At 48.6% G+C, this 20,824-nt stretch overlaps 1 protein-coding gene across 2 annotated transcripts in view; it reads right to left on the bottom strand.

Annotated features, from left to right (window-relative positions):
- Positions 1-20,824, bottom strand: part of PDIA5 (protein disulfide isomerase family A member 5) — a 122,334-nt gene that overhangs the window by 47,495 nt on the left and 54,015 nt on the right. For both annotated transcript variants that reach the window (XM_064291196.1, XM_064291146.1), the window contains exons 7-8: positions 18,298-18,358; positions 7,319-7,386 (exon numbers count right to left, since the gene is read on the bottom strand). In XM_064291196.1, the coding sequence (XP_064147266.1) occupies positions 7,319-7,386; positions 18,298-18,358 (129 nt within the window). The remainder of the gene's footprint in view (positions 1-7,318; positions 7,387-18,297; positions 18,359-20,824) is intronic.

The raw sequence follows: 20,824 nt of genomic DNA, 5'->3' as shown, positions 1-20,824 counted from the left end.
GACCATAATCTCACAAGTCCGAACATGTCCTGGATTCTGGAATTCACCTATCTGACATCCTTGAATTGAAAAGCAGAATTTTACCCATCATGTTGTGTTACTGATGACACAGCTAAGTACTAAGGACACCCCAGAATACAGAGTCACGTTGTTAGGGTCTGAATTGTGTCCCCCAAAAGTATGTGTTAGAATCCTGACTCCTATACTTGTGGATGTAATTGTTTGGAATGCTGTTTCTTTGTTATGTTGATTTGGCCATATCCTGACCCTAATCATTTCTGAGTGACACTAGGAGCAGCCAGACATAGAGACCAACAAGCACAAATGCGGGAAGATAGATGCCATGAAGATCGCCAAGGAACCGAGGAACGCCAAGGCCACAGAAGCTAAGAGACAAGTATCCTCCCCTAGAGTTGACAGATAACCTTCCCCATAGCCATGCCCTGAACTCAGACTTCTTAGCCTCCTAGGAGCCTGGTGGCATGGTGGTTGATCACTCGGCTGCTAACCGAAAGATTGGTGGTTCAAACCCACCAGCCACTGTACAAGAGAAAGATGTGGCACTCTGCTTCTGTAGATTTACAGCCTTGGAAACCCTATGGTGCAGTTCTACTCTGTCCTACAGGGTCGCTGTGAGTCAAATTCGGTTTTGGTTTTTTAGCCTCCTAAACTGTGAGAAAATAAATTTCTGGTTTTTAAAATGACCCACTGTGGTATTTCTGTTACAGCATCACTAGGTAACTAAGAGGCCCCTTAAACCCCTCATCTTCTAAAACAGGTACCTTACTCCCTAGGGCTGGGTCAGGGGCCAGGAACGAAGGCTCTGAGCCCATTCTCATAAGAGTGGGTACAGAGAAGGAACAGACAGAGGAAGGCTGTTTCATGAAGCAGGACAGCAAAGAAGTGAGGGTGGGGGAAGTTCAAAAAAGCCAGTAGCAGTTACAGAAGCAGAGAGATGACACCCAGGAAGCTGAATTCTAGCAATAGTACACAAGGATGCACGGGGGGAAAACCACGGCTTCAATGGACAATGAACTTACTTCTACTCATGAGTTACATGACCCTTGGCAAGTCACTCACCCTCACCAAGGGTCCTTGTTCGGAAGATGTGGGGATGAGACCCCCAGGGCTCTTAAGAGAACTGAATGACCTTTTAGCACAAAACTGGGCCTCTCCAACCCTACAAGCTTCTAAATATGTCTTTCCAATCATTTCAAGTACCTAATACCATGGCTAGCATACAGTAGGCACACAACTAATGCTTGCTAGATAATTGACTTTTTCCCCCCAGCCCATTTTGGAATACTGCAAGGAATACGGAGAGAATAAGCCTGTCATTGAACTTACTAGAAGTCTTGGAACCCTCTAAAGGTCGTTCTGTTCCTTTCCCCAGACTGATTCAGCAGCCAGCCAGTTCCAGTAACATCTATTTTAAGGTTCTTTTTCTATGTCTAATGGATCTCCCTAGTGTCAGGGGACGTTCAGCACAAGACTAATCTCCCAAAGCCTCCTCTTTCATTACATCACTTCCCTGCACAAAACCTTTCCACCCTACTGAATACAGGGAAAGTCTAATTCCATGCACAAAGCCCTTCTGGTCCTTATTTCCGTTTTGTATCCTTCTTTCTCACAAAACCCTTCATTGTCCACCTGCTAGGGGACAGACCTTGTACTCCCCCAGGAATGAGATCATCTGAGAGGTCTGCACCGGGAGGGGGTTGGACCACTGCCTCCTAAGGCAACTTGCAGAGCACGAGGGTGGGGTACCACAGTGCCAGGAACGTGGACTAGTGGGGGCAGAGGCCTCTGTTTGAACCCTGACACCCCACTTAGTACATGGATTTCCTTGAACAAGTCACAGTTGCCTCTCTGTCTCTCGGTTTCCTCTTCTGAAGCTACCTCACGTGAAGAGTAAATGAGATAATACATGCAGACATCTATAACACTCAGAATGTATGAGCTATTTTTATCAATAGTTCTAAGAGGTTCTCAGTAGAGGGTCAGTGAAAGAGGGGAAGACCCTCAGTGAGATGGATTGACATAGTGGCTGCAACAATGGCCTCAAACACAGCAACAATTGTGAGGATGGTGCAGGACAAGACAGAATTTTGTTCTGTTGTACATGGGGTCAGTATGAGTTGGAACCGACACAATGGCACTTAACTACCTAACAACAAGAGGTTCCCTCTCTCTGCTCACATATCTAGAACACATGCTGAGCCTTCCTGATGGCCCACTTTGTGCCCTCTAGTCCCTTTGCTTGGGATGCCCCACTCACCAGCTCTTGGCTACCACTGAAGACTCATCCACTGTTATGGATTGAATTGGGCCCCCAAAAAGACATGCTGAAGTCCTAACCCTAGTATCAGGGAATGTGATTTTAGGGAAATAGGGTTTTTCTCTGCAGACGTTATCAGTGAAGTTAATAACATCATACCTGAGTTGGTCGGGCCCTAATCCCTCTGAGCGCAGTTTTGTAAAAAAGGAGTCACACATGGGGGAAAACAGACACCACGTGACGATGGAGGCAGCTGCATCTACCAGCAGCACAAACACCAAGGGTTGCCAGCAGCTACCGGAGCTCGCTTGGAGACAGGATGGAACGGTTCCTCTCTCAAAGCCCTCAGAAGGAATCAACATGGTCGATACCCTGGTTTGGACTTCCAGCCTCCAGAACTGTGAGAAAATAGATTTCTGCTCTTACAGCCTTAGGAAACGAAGACATCCACCCTTAGACGTCAAATCAAATCTCACCTCTTGAGGCAGCCATTCCAAGCCACTTCTGCCTGTGGTAAATTTGTAATTCTCCAAGTTTTTATGGCACTTTTGTACCACTTTAGGGATATTTATTAGTGAGACCATCTTTTTTTTTTTTTTTTACTATGTGTAAACACTTTGTGGAGTTGTGAAGCTGAATGAAGCAAAACACTGGTTTCAATCTGAGGAAAAGGCCAGGGCTGAGCCCCGTGTGCTTGGGGCCATTCCGTTGGCATGACTCGCTCTTAGGGTTCAGCCCTTCTGCCAGGAATAACCCCAGAAGCTTCAGGAAGCAGAGAGCATGTGAGCTACCACTCAAATGGGGTAAGACTTCAACAGAAGGACATTCTGGGAAGAGAAAATGGAGGCAAAACAAAGCAAGATGTGGCTCAAGAAATGGCAGGCGCTTCAGTTAAACTGGGCTGTAAGATACCCAGAAATGAGTGGTACGAAAGAGGCCAGGCCAGGCAGCTGTGGTCATTCTGGAAGACTTTAAATGCCTCAGAAACCAGGACTTTATTCAGAAGGTGATGAAGGGCCTCGTATTGAGGGTTTCTGAGTAGGAGGTGATACCACCTCAGGATGGGCTGTAAGGGAAAGTGGGTCAGGGACTCAAGCTGGCAGCCTATGGCAACATCCCAATGTGGGCGAACCAGGGCTGGAATCCAGACAGCCAACAGGGAAAGGACAAAGAGACACAACAGGAGAGAGATACGATAGCATCCAGCAAACAAGGCATGTTGGTGGAGGTGTCTGAGGTATTCGTGAAGGGACCTGAGGGGAAGTAGGTAGCCTGCCAGATGGAGAGATCTTAAATTTTACTTTAGATGTCCTGTATTTAGGACACAGGGAGAAAAATCCAGACTGATGTCAAACAGGCAGACTGACAAGTGGTCCTGGGCTAAGGGGAAGGACTCCAGCTGTACAGAGTTACATTTTGTTGAAGCTATGGGCACATGTAAAATCACTGGGGGACAAACCCAAACAAGACAAGGAAAGCGCAGTGCCTGACCCCTGCTCCAACGTGTTAATGAGAAAGAAGACAGTGGAAAGCAGGCCCTCAGGAGTGTCCCCATTTGGTGAGTGGAAGGTGTGCAGAGCAGTGGTCGAAGTGTGGGGGTCGATCCTCTGTATCTGTGCAATGCTCTGAGGTCACAGAGCTGTTTCCACACCCGGGCTACTCCAACCTCATAACAACCCAGTGAGGTGGGCAGGGCTGGCATTATCACCCACATTTCACAGATGGGAAACTGAGGCTCCAGGGCCAAGGAGCTGGCTCAAGACCTTCTGGCATGTTATTGAGAGCAGCACCAGACCTGATCTGTACGAATCTGTCCCCACGACTGATCCACTTCACCGTGTTTACTGGCCCACCAGGCCACGGTTAACAAAAGACTGGGCAAAGCCCACGGGCTCAGTATGGACGTGGGTAGCCGGCAAGGTTGGGGAGAGGTGCAGACGGAGACGGGCTCCTTCCGATGGCTGCCCTGAAACAGGGAGCAGCAGGGCAGCTGACAAGGACGTCAATTAGCAGGAATATGGGACAGGCACCGATGAGTCACCAGACATCAATGACAGCAAAAGCGAGGCAGGTCTGAGTTTGGAAAATGGCAAAGGCTGCGCATCCTGACCTGGCCTAGCTCTTCCTTAATGGTATCATCAGGCTGGCCACCTCCCAAGAAATCTTGAGAGGAAGATTACTGACCCTTGCCGTGGACATGGCCAGCCAAAAAGGGCTCAAAGATGTCGGCAAAGAAGAGGAGACAGGAGGCGCTAATCCAGCTGGAATTCAGAAGGCGGGGAGAGGGAAGCTTTTGATTTCTGGAGAACAGGCCATCTGTTACTGCCACCTCTGCTGTGCAGGAAGATAGACGGGAATCGGTATCTCCAGTCGCCCGGTCCCTCCGGCCCTGCCCCCCGTTCCTGAGGTGCTGCTGCTATAGCCAGAGCCCTGGCTCCAGAGGCCTCCACACAGCTGGTGGTACCTGCTGTGGCCAGGGCCCTTCCCCCTTTATGTAGCTGGTAAAGGTCAGGATTTTCCAAAGGTGCTTTTCTGAGAAACTACGGCGGAAACAGAACAAACAAACCCCAAGCAAGAAAATACAAAAGCAAAAAACAAAACAAAACACAGAAGTTCACACAACACACATGCCTCACACTGAGGTAGCTAGTATCTGGCCACAGGTGCGCTTCCCCAGCAGGGCTCCCCAGGTACAGGGACAGCCCTACGATCTTTTCTTTAATGTTGTCTTGGGAACCAGAAGGGTATTTTTATATTTCTAGATCTGGGCTCAGGGCAAGAGAAGCAGGTACTCTTAACCCATGTAATCTTCAGGGTTGACCCTGTGAGCCCAGGGCCAAGAGGGAAAGTCCCCATCCCACAAGCATCCTTCCCACTTTCTCTGTCTCCATCCTTAACAAGTAATGATTTAAATTCCTTTAAAAAAAAAAAAAGAAAGAAAGAAGGAAAGGAAATACCACTCCTAATGTAAATATAGAGTTTAAAACACAAACACACCGAGGAATGGTAAGCACACAGTCACTCATTCACTCACCAGCATAGATCGGGAACCTATTAGGAGCTGGGCCCTGTGCTATGTGTGGAAGAAGGAAATATGAATCAGCTTCAGCTCCTGTGCCCCAGAAGCTCACAGTGCAGTGGGCCAGCCATGTCATAATCACTATCAAATGCGGAACAGAGTGATCCAGGACAAAAGCAGAGACAGCCTGACCTGGCCACGCGTGGCAAGGACAAGCTCTGCGGGGAGGAGGGTTAGGCTGGACGGATGCTGAGCTTGGCAGGTGGGCATGGCACTGGCTGAGGATCACCGGAAAGGTGCACATGACTGGCATCGAATCCTTTTCTGCTTGGGTGGGGCCAGCAAGGATCATTTGCCATCTTATTTGGGATGAGACCTGTTTACCTTCCACCGCACCCGAGAGTTTGGGAGGTGAGCTGAGCAGTTTTCTAAGTAAGCGGATGCAGGTAGGGAGAACACTGGGTAATTAAGTCGTTTCTCCAGGCAAAATAATCTTAAAATATGGTATCGGTATCTACTGAGGCCCCAAAAAAGTCATGTGAAACTTCCCCAGCGTGATGTATGTGTGCCCCAAGGCCACACGTCTCCAGGCAAGTGACTAAAAATTCATTAGTGAGAAACACACGTGACCTTAGTCTCTCCCAGAATGAGGTCAGAATAGAAAGCATCCGTTCTCTGCAACCCAATCTTGCAGCTGGCTAGCAGGGCTGCCCCGCGCTCAGGTACTGCCATGTAAACTTCTTAAGTTGACTTTGAACTAATCGCCAACTTCATTTGATCCATAGAAATCACGATGCAGTCTCAAGATCTAAGAACTCCCTCCCTTAATGGGACTTTCGCCGGCCCCACCGAGATGCCTCTTCCCCACAACCTCTCATTAAAGGTGTGTGGATTTTTCCATACTCCCTAGGGAAGCCAGCAGCTGTTTCTGTTGCCAAGAAAATAAAAAGAAAGAAGCCCACTACTACTCAAAGCCAAAAAAAAGCCAAACCTGTTGCCGTTGAGTCAATTCCAACTCATAGCAACCCTACAGGAAAGAGCAGAACTGTCCCAGAGGGTTTCCAAGGAGTAGCTGATGGATTCAAACGGCCGACCTTTTGGTTAGCAGCCAAACACTTAGCCACTGTGCCGCCTAGGCCCCTCTGCTACTCAGGGTAAGTGCAAAAATGGACGGACACACGGCACAGAGGAAACAAGCCTGGCAGGGTAGAGGAAACATGGACAGTCACCACTGAGCGACTGAGTCCCCTCCCTCTTCTCATCCCTTCTCTCCTTCGGGCCTTCAGGTCCCTGGCCTCACTCTATCTCTCTGCACCATCCTAAGGCTCCTCCTACTTCTCTGAAGGACTGTTCGTAATGGCTCCCCGTCCTCCTCCTGTCCACTAAACGTGGGCATCTCTAAGATACACTTGTCTCTCCCTGGCCGGCCTCCCATCTCTCTACAGGCTTCCTTCGGAGAATGCCTGCAACTGCAGGTCTCCAGCTCCCCGTCGGCACTTGCCTCCCTCTTCTATGGTTTCCATTTTTCCTGCCTCACAAAAACCATGGAATCTGAGGAGGCCTGGATAGGAAAATGCCTTGTGAGCCTGCTTTGTGCTTCTGGCCTAACACTGATGTCACTGTGCCCCTTTCTTTGCCACTGGGCTCCCCAGCATCTGCCTCAGGAGACTAACCCCAATAATTACAGACTCTTGATGTTCTGCATTCAGACCCTGGCCTCCTGGTAACACCCTGTGTGACTCTTGCTGGTTTCCTGACCACTTCACCATGGCCTTCAACATGGGGCAAACTCCCAGTCCCGGCAACTCTGTGGAGTTCTCAACTTTCACAGAGAACAGGTCTCTCAACCGCATCCAAGGCTTCGTTTCAGAAATGGCCCTGGTCACGGGTTCAGCAGCAGCAGGGTATGTCCTCAACACTATTTCAAAACCTGTCCTCTTTCTCTTCCCGCCACCTCCCCAGGTGAGTGAGAGAGGAGTCCGAAGGTGCTGGGCCTGCCGGGCACACAGCGCCTCACTTACGGTGTGGCCTCGAAGCTCGGTGGCAGCCTTCTGGAAGTGTGGCATTATCCTCTTGCACATGCTGCACCCTAGTCACACGGGCAGGAGAAAAACCAGACACGGTTACCAGTGATGGCGGGGCCCCTGCTCTCCGCCTTCCTCCCCCGCAACATTCCTCCAGCCTTGAGAAGCTCAGGGAAGTCCCGCAGCCTGTAAATAAAAAAAGCAATAGGAGGCACCCCCACTAGGATGGCTAAGATCAAAAAAACAGAAAACAACAAATGTTGGCAAGGATGTGGAGAAATGGGAACCCTCATCCATTGCTGACAGGAAATGTGAAATGGTGCAGCTGCTGCGGAAGATAGTTTGGTGGTTCCTCAAAAAGTTAAACATACTAACAAGCAGCCATCTAAGATGCATCAATTGGTCTCCACCCACTTGGATCAAAGGAGAATGAAGAACACCAAGGTCACAGGATAACTATGAGCCCAAGAGACAGAAAGGGCCACATGAACCAGAGACCTACGTCATCCTGAGACCAGAAGAACTAGATGGTGCCCGGCCACAACCGATGACTGCCCTGACAGGGAGCACAACAGAGAACCCCTGAGGGAGCAGGAGAACAGTGGGATGCAGACCCCAAATTCTCATAAAAAGACCAGACTTAATGGTCTGATTGAGACTAGAGGAATCCCGGCCGTCATGGTCCCCAAAACTTCTGTTGGCCCAGGACAGGAACCATTCCCGAAGACAACTCATCAGACATGGAAGGGACTGGACAGTGGGTAGGAGAGAGATGCTGATGAAGAGTGAGCTGCTTGTATCAGGTGGACACTTGAAGCTGTGTTGGCATCTCCTGTTTGGAGGGGAGATGGGAGGGTAGAGAGGGTTAGAAACTGGCAAAAGTGTCACGAAAGGAGAGACTGGAAGGAGGGGGCGGGCTGATTCATTGGAGGAGAGTAAGTGGGAGTATGTAGTAAGGTGTATATAAGCTTATATGTGACAGACTGACTTGATTTGTAAACTTTCACTTAAAGCACAATAAAAATTATTAAAAAAAAAAAAGTTAAACACAGAGCTACCATATGATCCAGCAACTTCACTCCTACGTACATGCCTAAGAGACTTGAAAGCAGGGACTCAAACAGATGCTTGTACACCAATGTTCAAATAAGCTAAATGTTCATCACCAGATGAATGGATAATGCAGTGCGGTGAATTACTTAATATGGCCCTTTCAATCATGTATGGTCTTGTAACTCCCATACAATGATGGGGTGGATCCAGAAGACAAGGCATATGGAGCCCCAGTGAGGGGATTGGTCAGTTTTGCCATTCCACTAGGATGACTTAAAATGAGCCATCCCAGAGTGAGGGGAGCCTCACTACCACCAACCAAGAAAGAAAAGTCAAGAGTAGAACATGTCCTTTGGACCTGGAGTCCCTGCACTGAGAACTTCCTAGACCAGGAGACAGACAGAAAGCTGTAACACCAGAGATGATGCAAGATGGTGAGAAGCAGTGGCAGCAGAACCAGCAGACTAGCACGAGATGGCACAGTGGGCTTCCCAGGCGATAAGAGCAAGGTGGCTGCAGTGGGTGTACCAGACCATTGGGTGAGAGAACTGAGAGCCTTCAGGCAGGAGGCTTCCTGGAGAGTGGGGTGCCTCTGGGAACTTACTGGTGGAGCTAAAGAGCTTTGTAACATTTGCCCAAGCAGGGCAGAGGCCAGGCCCAAGAAGAGCCAAGGGCCAAGGACTGAGAGGGGAAGCCTGTCCTGAGATGGCCGAGAGGAGCCTGTCTTCAGGGGGCCAAGAGGAGCCCTGCATGGCTACAGAGCTGAGAGGGCTGTCCTGCACTGAAGAAAGGAGACTTTGCCTGCATGCTTCCTGATCCTGATCTCGAATTGTTGCCTGTTGATTTTGATCCTGAGTTGTAACCTGTTACTTCCCTAATAAACCCCATAAGTGTGAGTACGGTCTCTGAGTTCTGTGTGGCCACTGCAACGAATTATCAAACCCAGCAGGGGAGTAGAGAGTGCCGTGGGAGGGATGGCTGGTGTCAGAATTAGTAAAGAGGTTGGAGGGTAGAAGTGTGTTTGACCTCCACCTCATAGGGGTCAGCTTTGGGTTGGCGCTAATACTGATCTTGATTATCCACCCTCCCTCCTGTGAAGTTAGGCGAGGAGGTCTGATGACCCCACGCGATTTTTACGGATGAACAAAATGTGGTACACATGTCCAATGGAATATCACTCAGCCATAAAGAGAAGAGAAATCCTGATACATGGTACTACATAGATGTACCTTGGAAACATTATGCTGAATGAAATGAGACAATCACAAAAGGACACATATCGTTATGACCTCTCATACGAAATATCTAGACTAGGCCAGTGTATAGAGACCAAAGTTTATTAGTGGTTACCAGGGGTGGGAAGGAGGAGGACGGCGGGATTACCGTTTAGAAGTACTGAGTTTCTGTTTATGGTGATGGAAATATGGCAACAGAAACTGGCGATAGGTGCACAATATGACTAGTGTAATGGGTGTCACTGGAGCCCTCGTGGCGAATGGTTAAGATCTCAGCTGCTAACCAAAAGGCCAGCAGTTTGAACTCACTAGCTGCTCTCTGGAAACCCTGTGGGGCAGTTCTACTCTGTCCTATGGGGTCGCTATGAGTCAGAATCGACTCGACAGCAATGGTTTTACGGGTTAATGGGTGTCACTAAATTGTACACGTGGAAAATGTTAAATTGGCAAATGTTATGTTATATATATTTTTACAACAATGAAAAGAAAAAGGACTAAAAGGCAGAGGCCTAGCCCTTGAAGAGCGTACAGTCTGGATGGCCTAAGACAGGACACAAGGCCTGGAAGCCTCTCAGCAAATGTTTGACTAAGTAACATGCTGGGAACAACTGGGGAAGAACGAGCACTGAATAACCTAGAGCTTGCTGTTAATGAGCTTGCCAGGAATTCGGGGCTCAGGATAGGTGTCAGAAAGGCAATCCTCTTCACGACATGCACTGTGAACACAGCTAAAAGCCCCCCTCACTGCCCAGTCAGGGGCTGCAAATTAACCCAAATCAAATGCCATTAAGGAGAAAAAAATTTGACCACAAATCCAATGAATGATTTTTGTGCCTCTTTTCTCTGGTTTGGGTTCCACCCAGAGGTGCTGTGGAAGAATGACCTGGTGATCTACTTGTGAAAAATTAGACACTAAAACCCTACAGAGCACAGTTCTACTCTGACACACACTGGGTCACCATGAGTGGGCGTCGACTTGACAGCAACTGGAGAGAGAGAGAGGAGGCAAGCTGCCTGTGGAAGGTGCCAGCTTTGGCCTCATGGACAGGACCAGAGTCAGGACACCAGGGTCCTAATCCTCACTCGATTTGCTGGATGGCCTTGACAAGTCACCTCCTCTCTCTGGGTTCAGTTTCTTCTTCTGGCAAATGAGGGGGCTGGACTGGCCCCTTCCAGCTCTGCCCTTCTAGGATTCTGTGATGGCTTTGGCTCAGCCCTATCTGGGGTTCTGAGGTCCCTCACGGTCACATTCCTCGCTTGGGTGGTATGCCCGTAGCCTTGGGGGCTCGGGATCAAGAGAGCCAGGCCTCAAATATCCACTATTACTTCAGTGTGGCCTTGCTTTACACCCACCTCTTCCCTCAACCAGAGCAGGCCCCGTTTCAGCACTGAACCCGCAGGCCATGGAAACCAGCTTCTTCAGACACAGGGGTTTTAACACACCAGGCTGTTAGCCAGTCTGCCAGCCATTCTGCAGCAAAGCACATTTGAGGCACATTTGGAGGCTGCAGGATCCAAAGCTGCCTGTGACCACGTGTCAGGCTGCTGGTTCTCGTCTCAGTGCGACCACGTGGCCGCCGCTGACAAGCTCTGATCCGTGTTTAGCTAGTGCCTTGGCAGGCAGGGAGCTGACAATCCAGAACAGAGAACTGCTCTCCCCACTGGTGCAGACTCAGACCGTGGAGCACCAGGAGGAGGTCAATATTCCTCCCAGACCACCTGAGCCTCCCTCCTCCAAGCCTCTTGGACCACACACAGATGCAGAATATTTTGACATGAAACTCCAAAAATGCCCCCAGGGCCCCCCTCCCTGATATTCTTGCCTGGTAGATAGATGGAAACAGACAGACACACACAGGCACCTCAGTTCACATCATCAGCTCAGGCTTAGAGCCAGGAGAGGGAGGCGAGAAGGAGGCCAGCCTGCAGCACCATCCCACGGCGTCTGCCCTCACAAACAAGATGTGCCTCTCTTTACTACCGGCTACCACCGCGCAACCACCACAGTGGCATGAAGGAACAACTACGAGTGTGTCAGGGGCACTGCTCCCACCGTGGGGATTCCAGGACAGCGTGGAAGCAGGACAGTAACACCAGGCTCTGCGGGATGCCCGTTCTCCAGCAGGTTCAATAAGCCAAGCTCTGCTGGATGCCTGTTTTCCAGCGTGGAAGCACCAGGTAAATGCTGTGCTATAGAGAAAACAGGAGACCACCCAGCAGGAGGACGGGGCCAGGCTCTGGGAAGGAATCAGGGCTGCAACTCCCCTCGACCACGCTGGCCATGGGACCCTGGCAGGTGACTTAAGCTGTCCGAGTCCCAGCTTCCCAGCCTGTGAAGCGGACACAGTACCTGCCCTCAGGCTGAGGGTCAGAGACAGCACCTGGGAAGTAGGCAGAGCCCAGCAGAGCCTGGCGTGCAGAGGGCTGAGTTCAGCACAGGGCCTGAGTGTTTGCCTCCAGGTCTGTGGGAGTGCTTCCCAGCAGGGAGAGCAAGAGGACATGTGAAGCCTCTTGATCCAATCCTCATCCACTCCTTCCAAGTAGGAGTGACTCAGTGAGATGATGGCAGCCTGACACCCACAAGGCCACGGTTATCCACCAAGCCTTTCACTTGCCACCAGTCCTCACAGGTGTGGCCTCTCCTCCAGCTCTGCCTGTCTGCAGCCTGTAGCAACATCACCCTCCCCCCCCAACACACACACACACACACACACATGCAAGTGGTAAGTGAGCCAGCTGTCCCTGTGGACGGGGGCCAGCAGTGCTGAGTGGAGAAGTTATAGTGGAGCGGAGGGAGGTGATGAGGGAGTCATATGAAGCTACAAGTCAAGTGACAGTATCCAATTTAACTTGCCCCAAAAGAGAGCTGACACTGCTGATCCCTGGCTGAGTTTATCTTTCACAAGATTCAGGTGGGAGACAGGAGAAAAAGTAAGACTAATTATAACCCTCAAGCCCCCAAAGTCAGAGCAGTCAGCCCTTTGATTTTCTCATTAATTCACTCAACAATAACTGAATAAGCAGTAGGTCCTGGGGACCCAGATTCCCTGCCACAACTTAAGGCCCCACTACCTTTGGGTTCATTCAGCCCAAACATGATCACAGGATCAAAGTGTCTTAATGGACCTCCCAGTTAGGGAACTGCCGTTTAACCCAGGAGGAAGCTGAGTTGTGATGCTAGGGAGGCTTGATCAGAACAGCAAAATAAAAGCATTAACTTGTCTCATTAGGGTTTATCCAGGACCCAGGAGGCCATCCAATCTCACCTCTCAACCCCAAGTTTGAACCCCGAGTTTTCTACTTCCCCATGACCGATATGCTCTGACATAAAAAGGAACCTACCTTGCCACATCCCAGCTTTCTACTCTATAAAGGTAATAACTAAGCTCACATCTTCTGCTGCCGCAATGCGCAGGGTGGGCGTCCTGCCAGTCAGCCTGAGGGAGTGGGTGGGGGGAGATGGCACATATATTCAAGCAGAAACTGCTAGTGAGCCACCTATTAAAACGATTAACCAGTGTCATCATACTGAAATCATCCCTATAGCATGATCCTGCCTTGCGATATGTACTGTCTCCTCTTATACATTCTGTTTTACTGTTTCATTTAACAAATTGCGGTGCAGTGAATTACTTAATAGGGTCCTTCTAGCCATAGTCTTGTAAGTCCCACCAAATGACTGGGTGGCGCTATGCAAATGAGGTGCTTGTGGCCCACCAAGGGGATTAGACAGCGTGCTAATAATGTAAATAAGGTGCATGGTAACCTTGTGGGGGTGGGACTATGCAAATAAGGTGTATGGAATGTTAAAGAGGGGATAGTCAGTTGTGCCATCCTGCTAGGCTTAATAGTCAATTCCAGAGGAGAGGGGGACCTACTACGACCAAGTAAGAAGAGTCAGGAGTGGAGCACGTCCACTGGACTCGGGATCCCTGCACTGAGACCTCTTAGGCCCAGGAGACAGAGACAGAGCTGTTAACAGTGGACACAGCGAGAAATGATGAGAGACAGTGGCAGAGAAATGGCAGCAGCAGAGGCAGCTGAACCAGGAAACCAGCAGGGGACGGCAAGGTGGGCTTGCCCACAGAGCAAGGTGGTTACAGTGGGTGAGCAAACCCATGGAGTGAGAGAGCTGAGTGCCTTCAGGCAAGAGGCTTCCTGGCAGAGTGAGGTACCTCTGGGCACTTACCAGTGGATCTAAAAAAGCTTTCTAACACTTGCCCAAGCAGGGCAAAGGCCAAGGGACCAGAGAGCAGCGTGCCTATGGGCATGGCTGAGAAGCTGTCCTGATTCAAGAACTCTGTCCTAAGCATTCCTGAACCTGAATTATAAGCTGTTACCTCCCTAATAAACCTTATATTCGTGAGTATTTTCTGTTGAGTTCTGTTTCGTCATTGCAGCCAATTTTTGAACCCAGCAGAGAAGTAGAGAGTGCCATGGGAGGGATGGTTGGTGTCAGAATTGGTAAAAAGGTTGGCGAGTGGAGGCATGTTTGAACTCGGCCTCACAGAAATCAGCCTTGGGCTGCTGATCTTGATTCTCCTTCTCCCTTGTGAAGTTAGAGGAGGTCAGATGCCAAAGCCACGCCATTTTTACACAAATGTATTGAGTGCAGACTATGTATAGAGGGTTCAGAGATAAACAAAACGATGCGACAGCCCTCTGGGGGCTGTCGAGGCAGGACAATTCCTAAAGCAATTCCTGACTGGGGTAGTCAATAAGAGCCTTCTGAGGAGAAACAAAAAGGGGTGAAATCAATTAATGGATGTTAACGAAGACAATGCCCCAGACTATTCTCGCGCGAGCTGGATCTAACAGGAAGTGGGACGCCAGGGCCTCCTCCTACAGGCAGGCACACCCTGGGGCCAGTGAGGTGTCAGGGGAGGAGGCCAGGGCCTGGGCACATCCGCAATCAGAACTCAGCTGGGGAGAGGCTGTGACGGTGAACAAGCCACAGGCCTAAGTTAGGCCAAAGAGGAATCCGGCCAGTGGCACTTGGTCACCAGGGTAGAGATGAGAGGCGCCTTTGCTTAAAGAACTTCTCAGGCAGAGGCATTTGAGAGCAGCTTCAAAGAGCAGGCAGAACAGTGATGGTACAGCCTGCAATACTCACAGGTGCCAGGGCACACTCACCCCACCACGGACAATACCTAAACAAATGGGCTGGGCTGTGTTCCAATAACGACTTATTACAGAGAGGTAGCCAGACCATGGGCCATAGTTTGTTGCTCCCTGTATTAGAGGATTATGAAGTAGTAGGAATAACCAATAATTTTTAAATAAAGTAGAATAGAAAAGATCAGCACCAGAACACACAATACAGTAAGTCAGCACAGCTTGACCCAGGCTAAGTCAGATGCTTCCTAGACACATCCAAACACCTTGGGGGACTGACGTGCCGGGGCTAAGCGCTGGGGACCATGGTCTCAGGAGATATCTAGGTTAACTGGCATAACATAGTTCATAAAGAAAATGTTCTAACTTACACACTGCCGGTGGGAATGCAAAATGGCACAACCACTTTGGAAATCGATTTGGAGCTTCCTTAAAAAACTAGAAATAGAATTACCACATGATCCAGTAATCCCACTCCTTGGAATATATTCTAGAGAATTAAGGGCCTTTACACGAACAGGTATATGCACACCCATGTTCACTGCAGCACTGTCTACAATAGCAAAAAGATGGAAGCAGCCAAGGTGCCCATCAACGGATGAATGGATAAATAAATTATGGTATATTCACACAATGGAATACTACATGTCAATAATGAACAGTGAGGAATCTGGGAAACATTTCATAACATGTAGGAATTTGGAAGACATTATGCTGAGTGAAATTAGTTGCAAAAGGACAAATATTGTATAAGACTACTATATAAGAATTCAAGAAATAGTTTAGAGAAGGAAATATTCTTTGATGGTTTCGAGAGTGGGGAGGGAGGAGGGGTGGGAGAGGGGTATTCACTAATTAGATAGTAGATAAGAACTATTTTAGGTGATGGGAAAGACAACACACAATACAGGGGAGGTCAGCACAACTAGACTAAACCAAGAGCAAAGAAGTTCCCTGAATAAACTGAATGCTTCAAAGGCCAGCATAGCAGGGGCGGGGTTTGGGGACCATGGTTTCAGGGGACATCTAAGTCAACTGGCATAATAAAATCTATTAAGAAAACATTCTTCATCCCACTTTGGAGAGTGGCGTCTGGGGTCTTAAACGCTAGCAAGCAGCCATCTAAGATCCACCAATGGGTCTCAACCCACCTGGATCAAAGAAGAATGAAAAACACCAAGGACACAAGGTAATTACGAGCCCAAGAGACAGAAAGGGCCACATAAACCAGAGACTACATCAGCCTGAGACCAGAAGAGCTAGATGGTGCCCGGCTACAACCGATGACTGCCCTGACAGGGAACACAACAGAGAACCCCTGAGGGAGCAGGAGACCAGTGGGATACAGACCCCAGATTCTCATAAAAAGACCAGATTTAATGGTCTGACTGAGACTAGAAGGACCCCAGTGGTCATGGCCCCCAGACCTTCTGTTGGCCCAGGACAGGAACCATTCCCAAAGCCAACTCTTCAGACAGTGATTGGACTGGACAAAGCGTTGGAGAGGGATGCTGGTGAGGAGTGAGCTTCTCGGATCAGGTGGACACTTGACACTCGGCTGGCATCTCCTCCGTGGAGGGGAGATGAGAGGGTAGAGGGGGTTAGAAGCTGGCAAAATGGACACGAAAAGAGAGAGTGGAGGGAGGGAACGGGCTGTCTCATTAGGGGGAGAGCAATTGGGAGAATGTAGCAAGGTGTATATGGGTTTTTGTGTGAGAGACTGGCTTGATTTATAAAATTTCACTTAAATCACAATAAAAATTAAAAAAAAAAAAAAAAAGACCATGTTCTACACCCTACTTTGGTGAGTAGCATCTGGGGTCTTTAAAGCTTGCAAGCAGCTATATAAGGTACATCTACTGGTCCTATCCCATCTGGAGCAAAGGAGAATGAAGAAAACCAAAGATAAAAGGAAAATACAAGTCCAAAGGACTAAAAGACCACATGAACCAGAGTCTCCACCATCCTGAGCCCTGAAGAACTAGATGGTGCCTGGCTACCACCCCCAACTGCTCTGATAGAGATCAAAATAGAGGGTCCCAGACAGAGCAGGAGAAAAATGTAGAACAAAATTGAAATTCACAAAAAAAGACCTGACTTACTGGGCTGACAGAGACTGGAGGAACACCCGAAAACACGGCCCTGGGACACCCTGCTAACTCCGAAATGAAGCCGCTCCCGAAGCCCACTTTTCAGACAAAGATTAGATAGGCGTATAAAACAAACAATAACACATGTGAGGAATGTGCTTCTTAGTTCAATCAAACATACGAGACCAAGACAAGTCCTGCACAAGAGCAAGATGAGAAGGCAGGAAGCGACAGGAAAACTGGACAAAAAGGACACGGGAAGCCTGGGATGGAAAGGGGGAGAGTATTGTCATATTGCGGAGATCGCAACCAATGTCGCAAAACAATTTGTGTATAAATTTTTGAATGAGAAACTAATTTGTGACATAAACTTTCACCTAAAGCACAAGAAAATTGGAAAAAAAAAAAGTGTCAAAGTGGATGGCAAGCAGTAAGGTAAGTATGCTTTTGTGAAACTTTTGTTTCAGTTTATTTACATACAATACAAGTTATGTATACTTATACTACTGGACAGATCCCTGGGTGGCAAAGACAGTTTGCTCTTGGCTACAGCTGAAAGGCTGGCAGTTCAAATCAACCCAGCAGCACCACAGAAGAAAGGCCTGGCAATCTGCTACCATAAGATTACAGCCAAAAACACCCTATGGAGCACAGTTCTCACTTCACTGCCTCAGTTTCCACATCTGTAAAACAAGGAGCTGGATCAGAGCAGTAGCTTTCAAACTTTTTCACTGCATTTCACAGTATTAATAATATTTTATATTGCGATCTAGGACTATAAAGCCGTTACTGACAAGTTGATTCCGATTTCATTTAAGTGAGAGACATGGCCAAGGTTGCTCAGCTCACTGGTGGCAGGGTGGATTAGAACTCAGGTCTTCTGTCGTTATCTAAACGTTCCTCCTGCTGTTCTCATGGCCTCTTGCCTCATACAGAGACTAAGCCCAAAGCCTGGGTCCCATTTCTCCCTGATCCTGATCCCCTAGTCCTCCAGGGTAGCACCAGCAGACGGACACACGATCCCAGAGCTAGATGCGCTGCTGTCCCTGATGGTGAGCAGTAGCAGTGACCAGGGTGCCAGAAGAGCGGCAGAGCCCAGGCTGCACCGGCATGGTTCCGCAGCACTTGCCAAGCAGGAAAGGACGCACGTGAGGTTTTGACATGTGCGAGGTCTTCGCACCCGCAGGAGGCCAAAGGACGGGGAAGGCTGAGGTAGTGGGAGGGACACACGTGCTGCTGGGAGGAGGTAAAGGAGGGCAGAAGGATGCCCACTCCAGTGGAGAGGAAAATGGATGTGGGAGCAGGAGGGGAGGACTCGCATGAAAAGGCAAAGACCAAGAAAAAGAGGTGCAGACAGACAGATGGGGGGCAGACATAATTCTGTGAGAAACAGGACCCGTTCCCAGTACCCCCTCAGGAACCCTCACATCCCCCCAAAGAAACAGAACTATCAGCTCTGGCCCAAAGGGTGAAGTTCACTTACAGGGGGCATAAAACATCATCAGGAGAGGCTTCTCTTCCTTCTTCAGGAGCCGTCTGAAATCCTGAGGCAAAAGGAGAAGACAGACAGGTTACACGCAATACAATAATGTAATGAGCCTGCCCCCCAGGGACCCAGAGAACTGGAAGGAGCAGGGTGAGCACTTCAGAAATCACACGCGGGTCACCTGCACACCAGTGTGCACTGTAGCACTAGTCACAACAGCCTAGATGCCCATCAGCAGATGAACGGATACACAAAATGTGGTACACACACACAATGGAATACCACTCAGCCATAAAGAGAAATGAATCCATGCTACCATATGGATGAGCCTTGAAAATATTGTGCTGAGCGAAATAAGTCAGTCATGAAAGGACCAATACTCTATAATCCCACTTACACAAACAGGCAAATGTATAGAGACCAGAGTTTACCAGTAGTTCCCCATGGTGAGAAGGAGGGGGGAAAGGAGTTATCGCTTAGGGGGCACTGAGTTTCTGTTAGCGGTGGTGGGATGGTTTGGAAAAGGTGATGGGTGTACAATATAATGAACGTAATCAATGCCACTGAATTGTACATGTAAAAACTGTCGAATTGGCAAACGTTTTGCCACAACAAAAATAAAGAAATCATACACGACTGGTTTGGGGACTGTGGGAAGCTCAGAGATTATTCCAAACCATCCTCACCTACCACAGATTGGGAAACTGAGGCCCAGAGGGGACAAATGACTCTCCCAAGGCCGCTTGCTGGGATGAAATAGTCGGGACCAGACAACCAGCTTTACTTTCAGCTCCTTCTGAGCAGTTGAAAAAACCGCACGGTTATTTTTGTTATACGAGGCTGTGGAACAGGCCGTCCCTCCTTCCTGAGGTCTATGGGATGGTTTTGCTACAGTGACGGTGGTGTGTTCACATGAGCCGACTTGGCTAGATGGGAACTGGGTTCCACAGGATCTGTTCGTCACGCTCGAGGTAAGGCGGGGTTAACCCAGGCCTGCTACCTCTTCCACCTGCCTCCAGCCCCACCACCATCAACGTCACTGAGAGCCCATCGCGCACACGGGTGAGGTATACCCTGCCCTGAGGAGGTGCCAAGCTAAATGCATTCATAGAAAGCTTAGAACAGCACCTGGCATGTTATTACACAATTAATTCTTAAGTAAACAACATAAACATAAAAGGAAACAACAGCACTGAAGTAAAGACTGCAGGGTACGGCTGGGCTAGAAGACTTCTTTGACCAAGGGCCAGTGATGTCCGGGAAAGAGCAAATCCCTCAAGGACTGCAGGAAAGCACCAGGGCAGAGGGTGGCTTGATTAAAATAAGCTCCTCTAACTAATTTCCTCAGGAGAAAATGAGAGGTTTCTCTTGTTTGAAAAAGAAGGCAAACGAGAGAGAATTTCAAAACACAGCATTCTGGCAGCAATAGGCATTGGGTAAAATGAATGATGGTCCATCTCACACAACGGGACACTACAGCATCATCACGACCCGTGTCGGAGAATATTTCATGTCACGCTAAGATGCGCCTGTTGCGTGAAGTGGAGGAAAAAGCAAGTTACGAAACAGCAAATAAAATGTAATGACGTTTTTGTGAGTGGAATATTTATGTATGCCTCATTTTTTCACATTGAGAGCCTGGAAGGCTACAAAAAAAAAAAGAAAATCAGCAGTGGCTATTTCTCAGTGGGACCACTGTATGGGGTGTTATTTTTTATTTTATGCTTGAGCTACATTTTCTAATCTTTCAACCATGAACGTGTATTTACTTCTGATCTTTCAGTTAAATAAAAAAAAAAAGGTCACAAATATTTTATGAGAATTGAAAACGTTTTATAATTACCTCTGAAAAGGTTTACTCTTGTTTATATAACTAGAGGGATAAGGCATTCATTTTACAACAGAATGCCAAGATCCTTGGCCCTGAGGAAGGGTGCAGGATGTGAATACTTTTAAGGTGATTTTGGGGGGATCCTTGGACATAAAATCTGGTGGAAGACCTGGGAAGAAAAGGGTTTTCTAAGCCTGTAGCAATTCGGTTTCATACCCTGCATGGTAACAAATACTATCTTCAAAGCCTCTTGATTACCTTCAATAAGTATGGAATTCTAAGCTTACAGACGTGAATCTGCCATTCAAACTTGAATTTGGAACTTTTGGTGATTTTATGAGAGGATCCTAGAAGCAGAAAAACTGCTGTAGCCTTACGCTTCTACGTGAGAGAAAATATCACAGAGTGTAATGACAAGAGGATTATCCACAGGGGTGAAAAAAATATTTTTGCTTAAACATCCTACAGCGACAGAACAACCTTAGGAGTTTCAGGACGTGAGTATTTTGCGGAGGGCACGCAGCAGGCAGTCGCTTTCCAAGGAGGCCGAAGACCTTTCCTCTCATAGAATCCAGGCAGGAAGAACCACGTGAGCAGTACCATCAGCTTCTGACGTGTGTGGCCCTCTTTCATTGCACCCACCATGCTTTTTCAAAAGACTTTATCTTCTAACTCGTGATACCGGTGCTTTCT

This window comes from Loxodonta africana, chromosome 1 (assembly GCF_030014295.1).
Source record: "Loxodonta africana isolate mLoxAfr1 chromosome 1, mLoxAfr1.hap2, whole genome shotgun sequence".
Taxonomy (NCBI): domain Eukaryota; kingdom Metazoa; phylum Chordata; class Mammalia; order Proboscidea; family Elephantidae; genus Loxodonta; species Loxodonta africana.
Note: the sequence above shows the minus strand (reverse complement) of the source record. Positions and strands in the feature narration are given on the sequence as shown.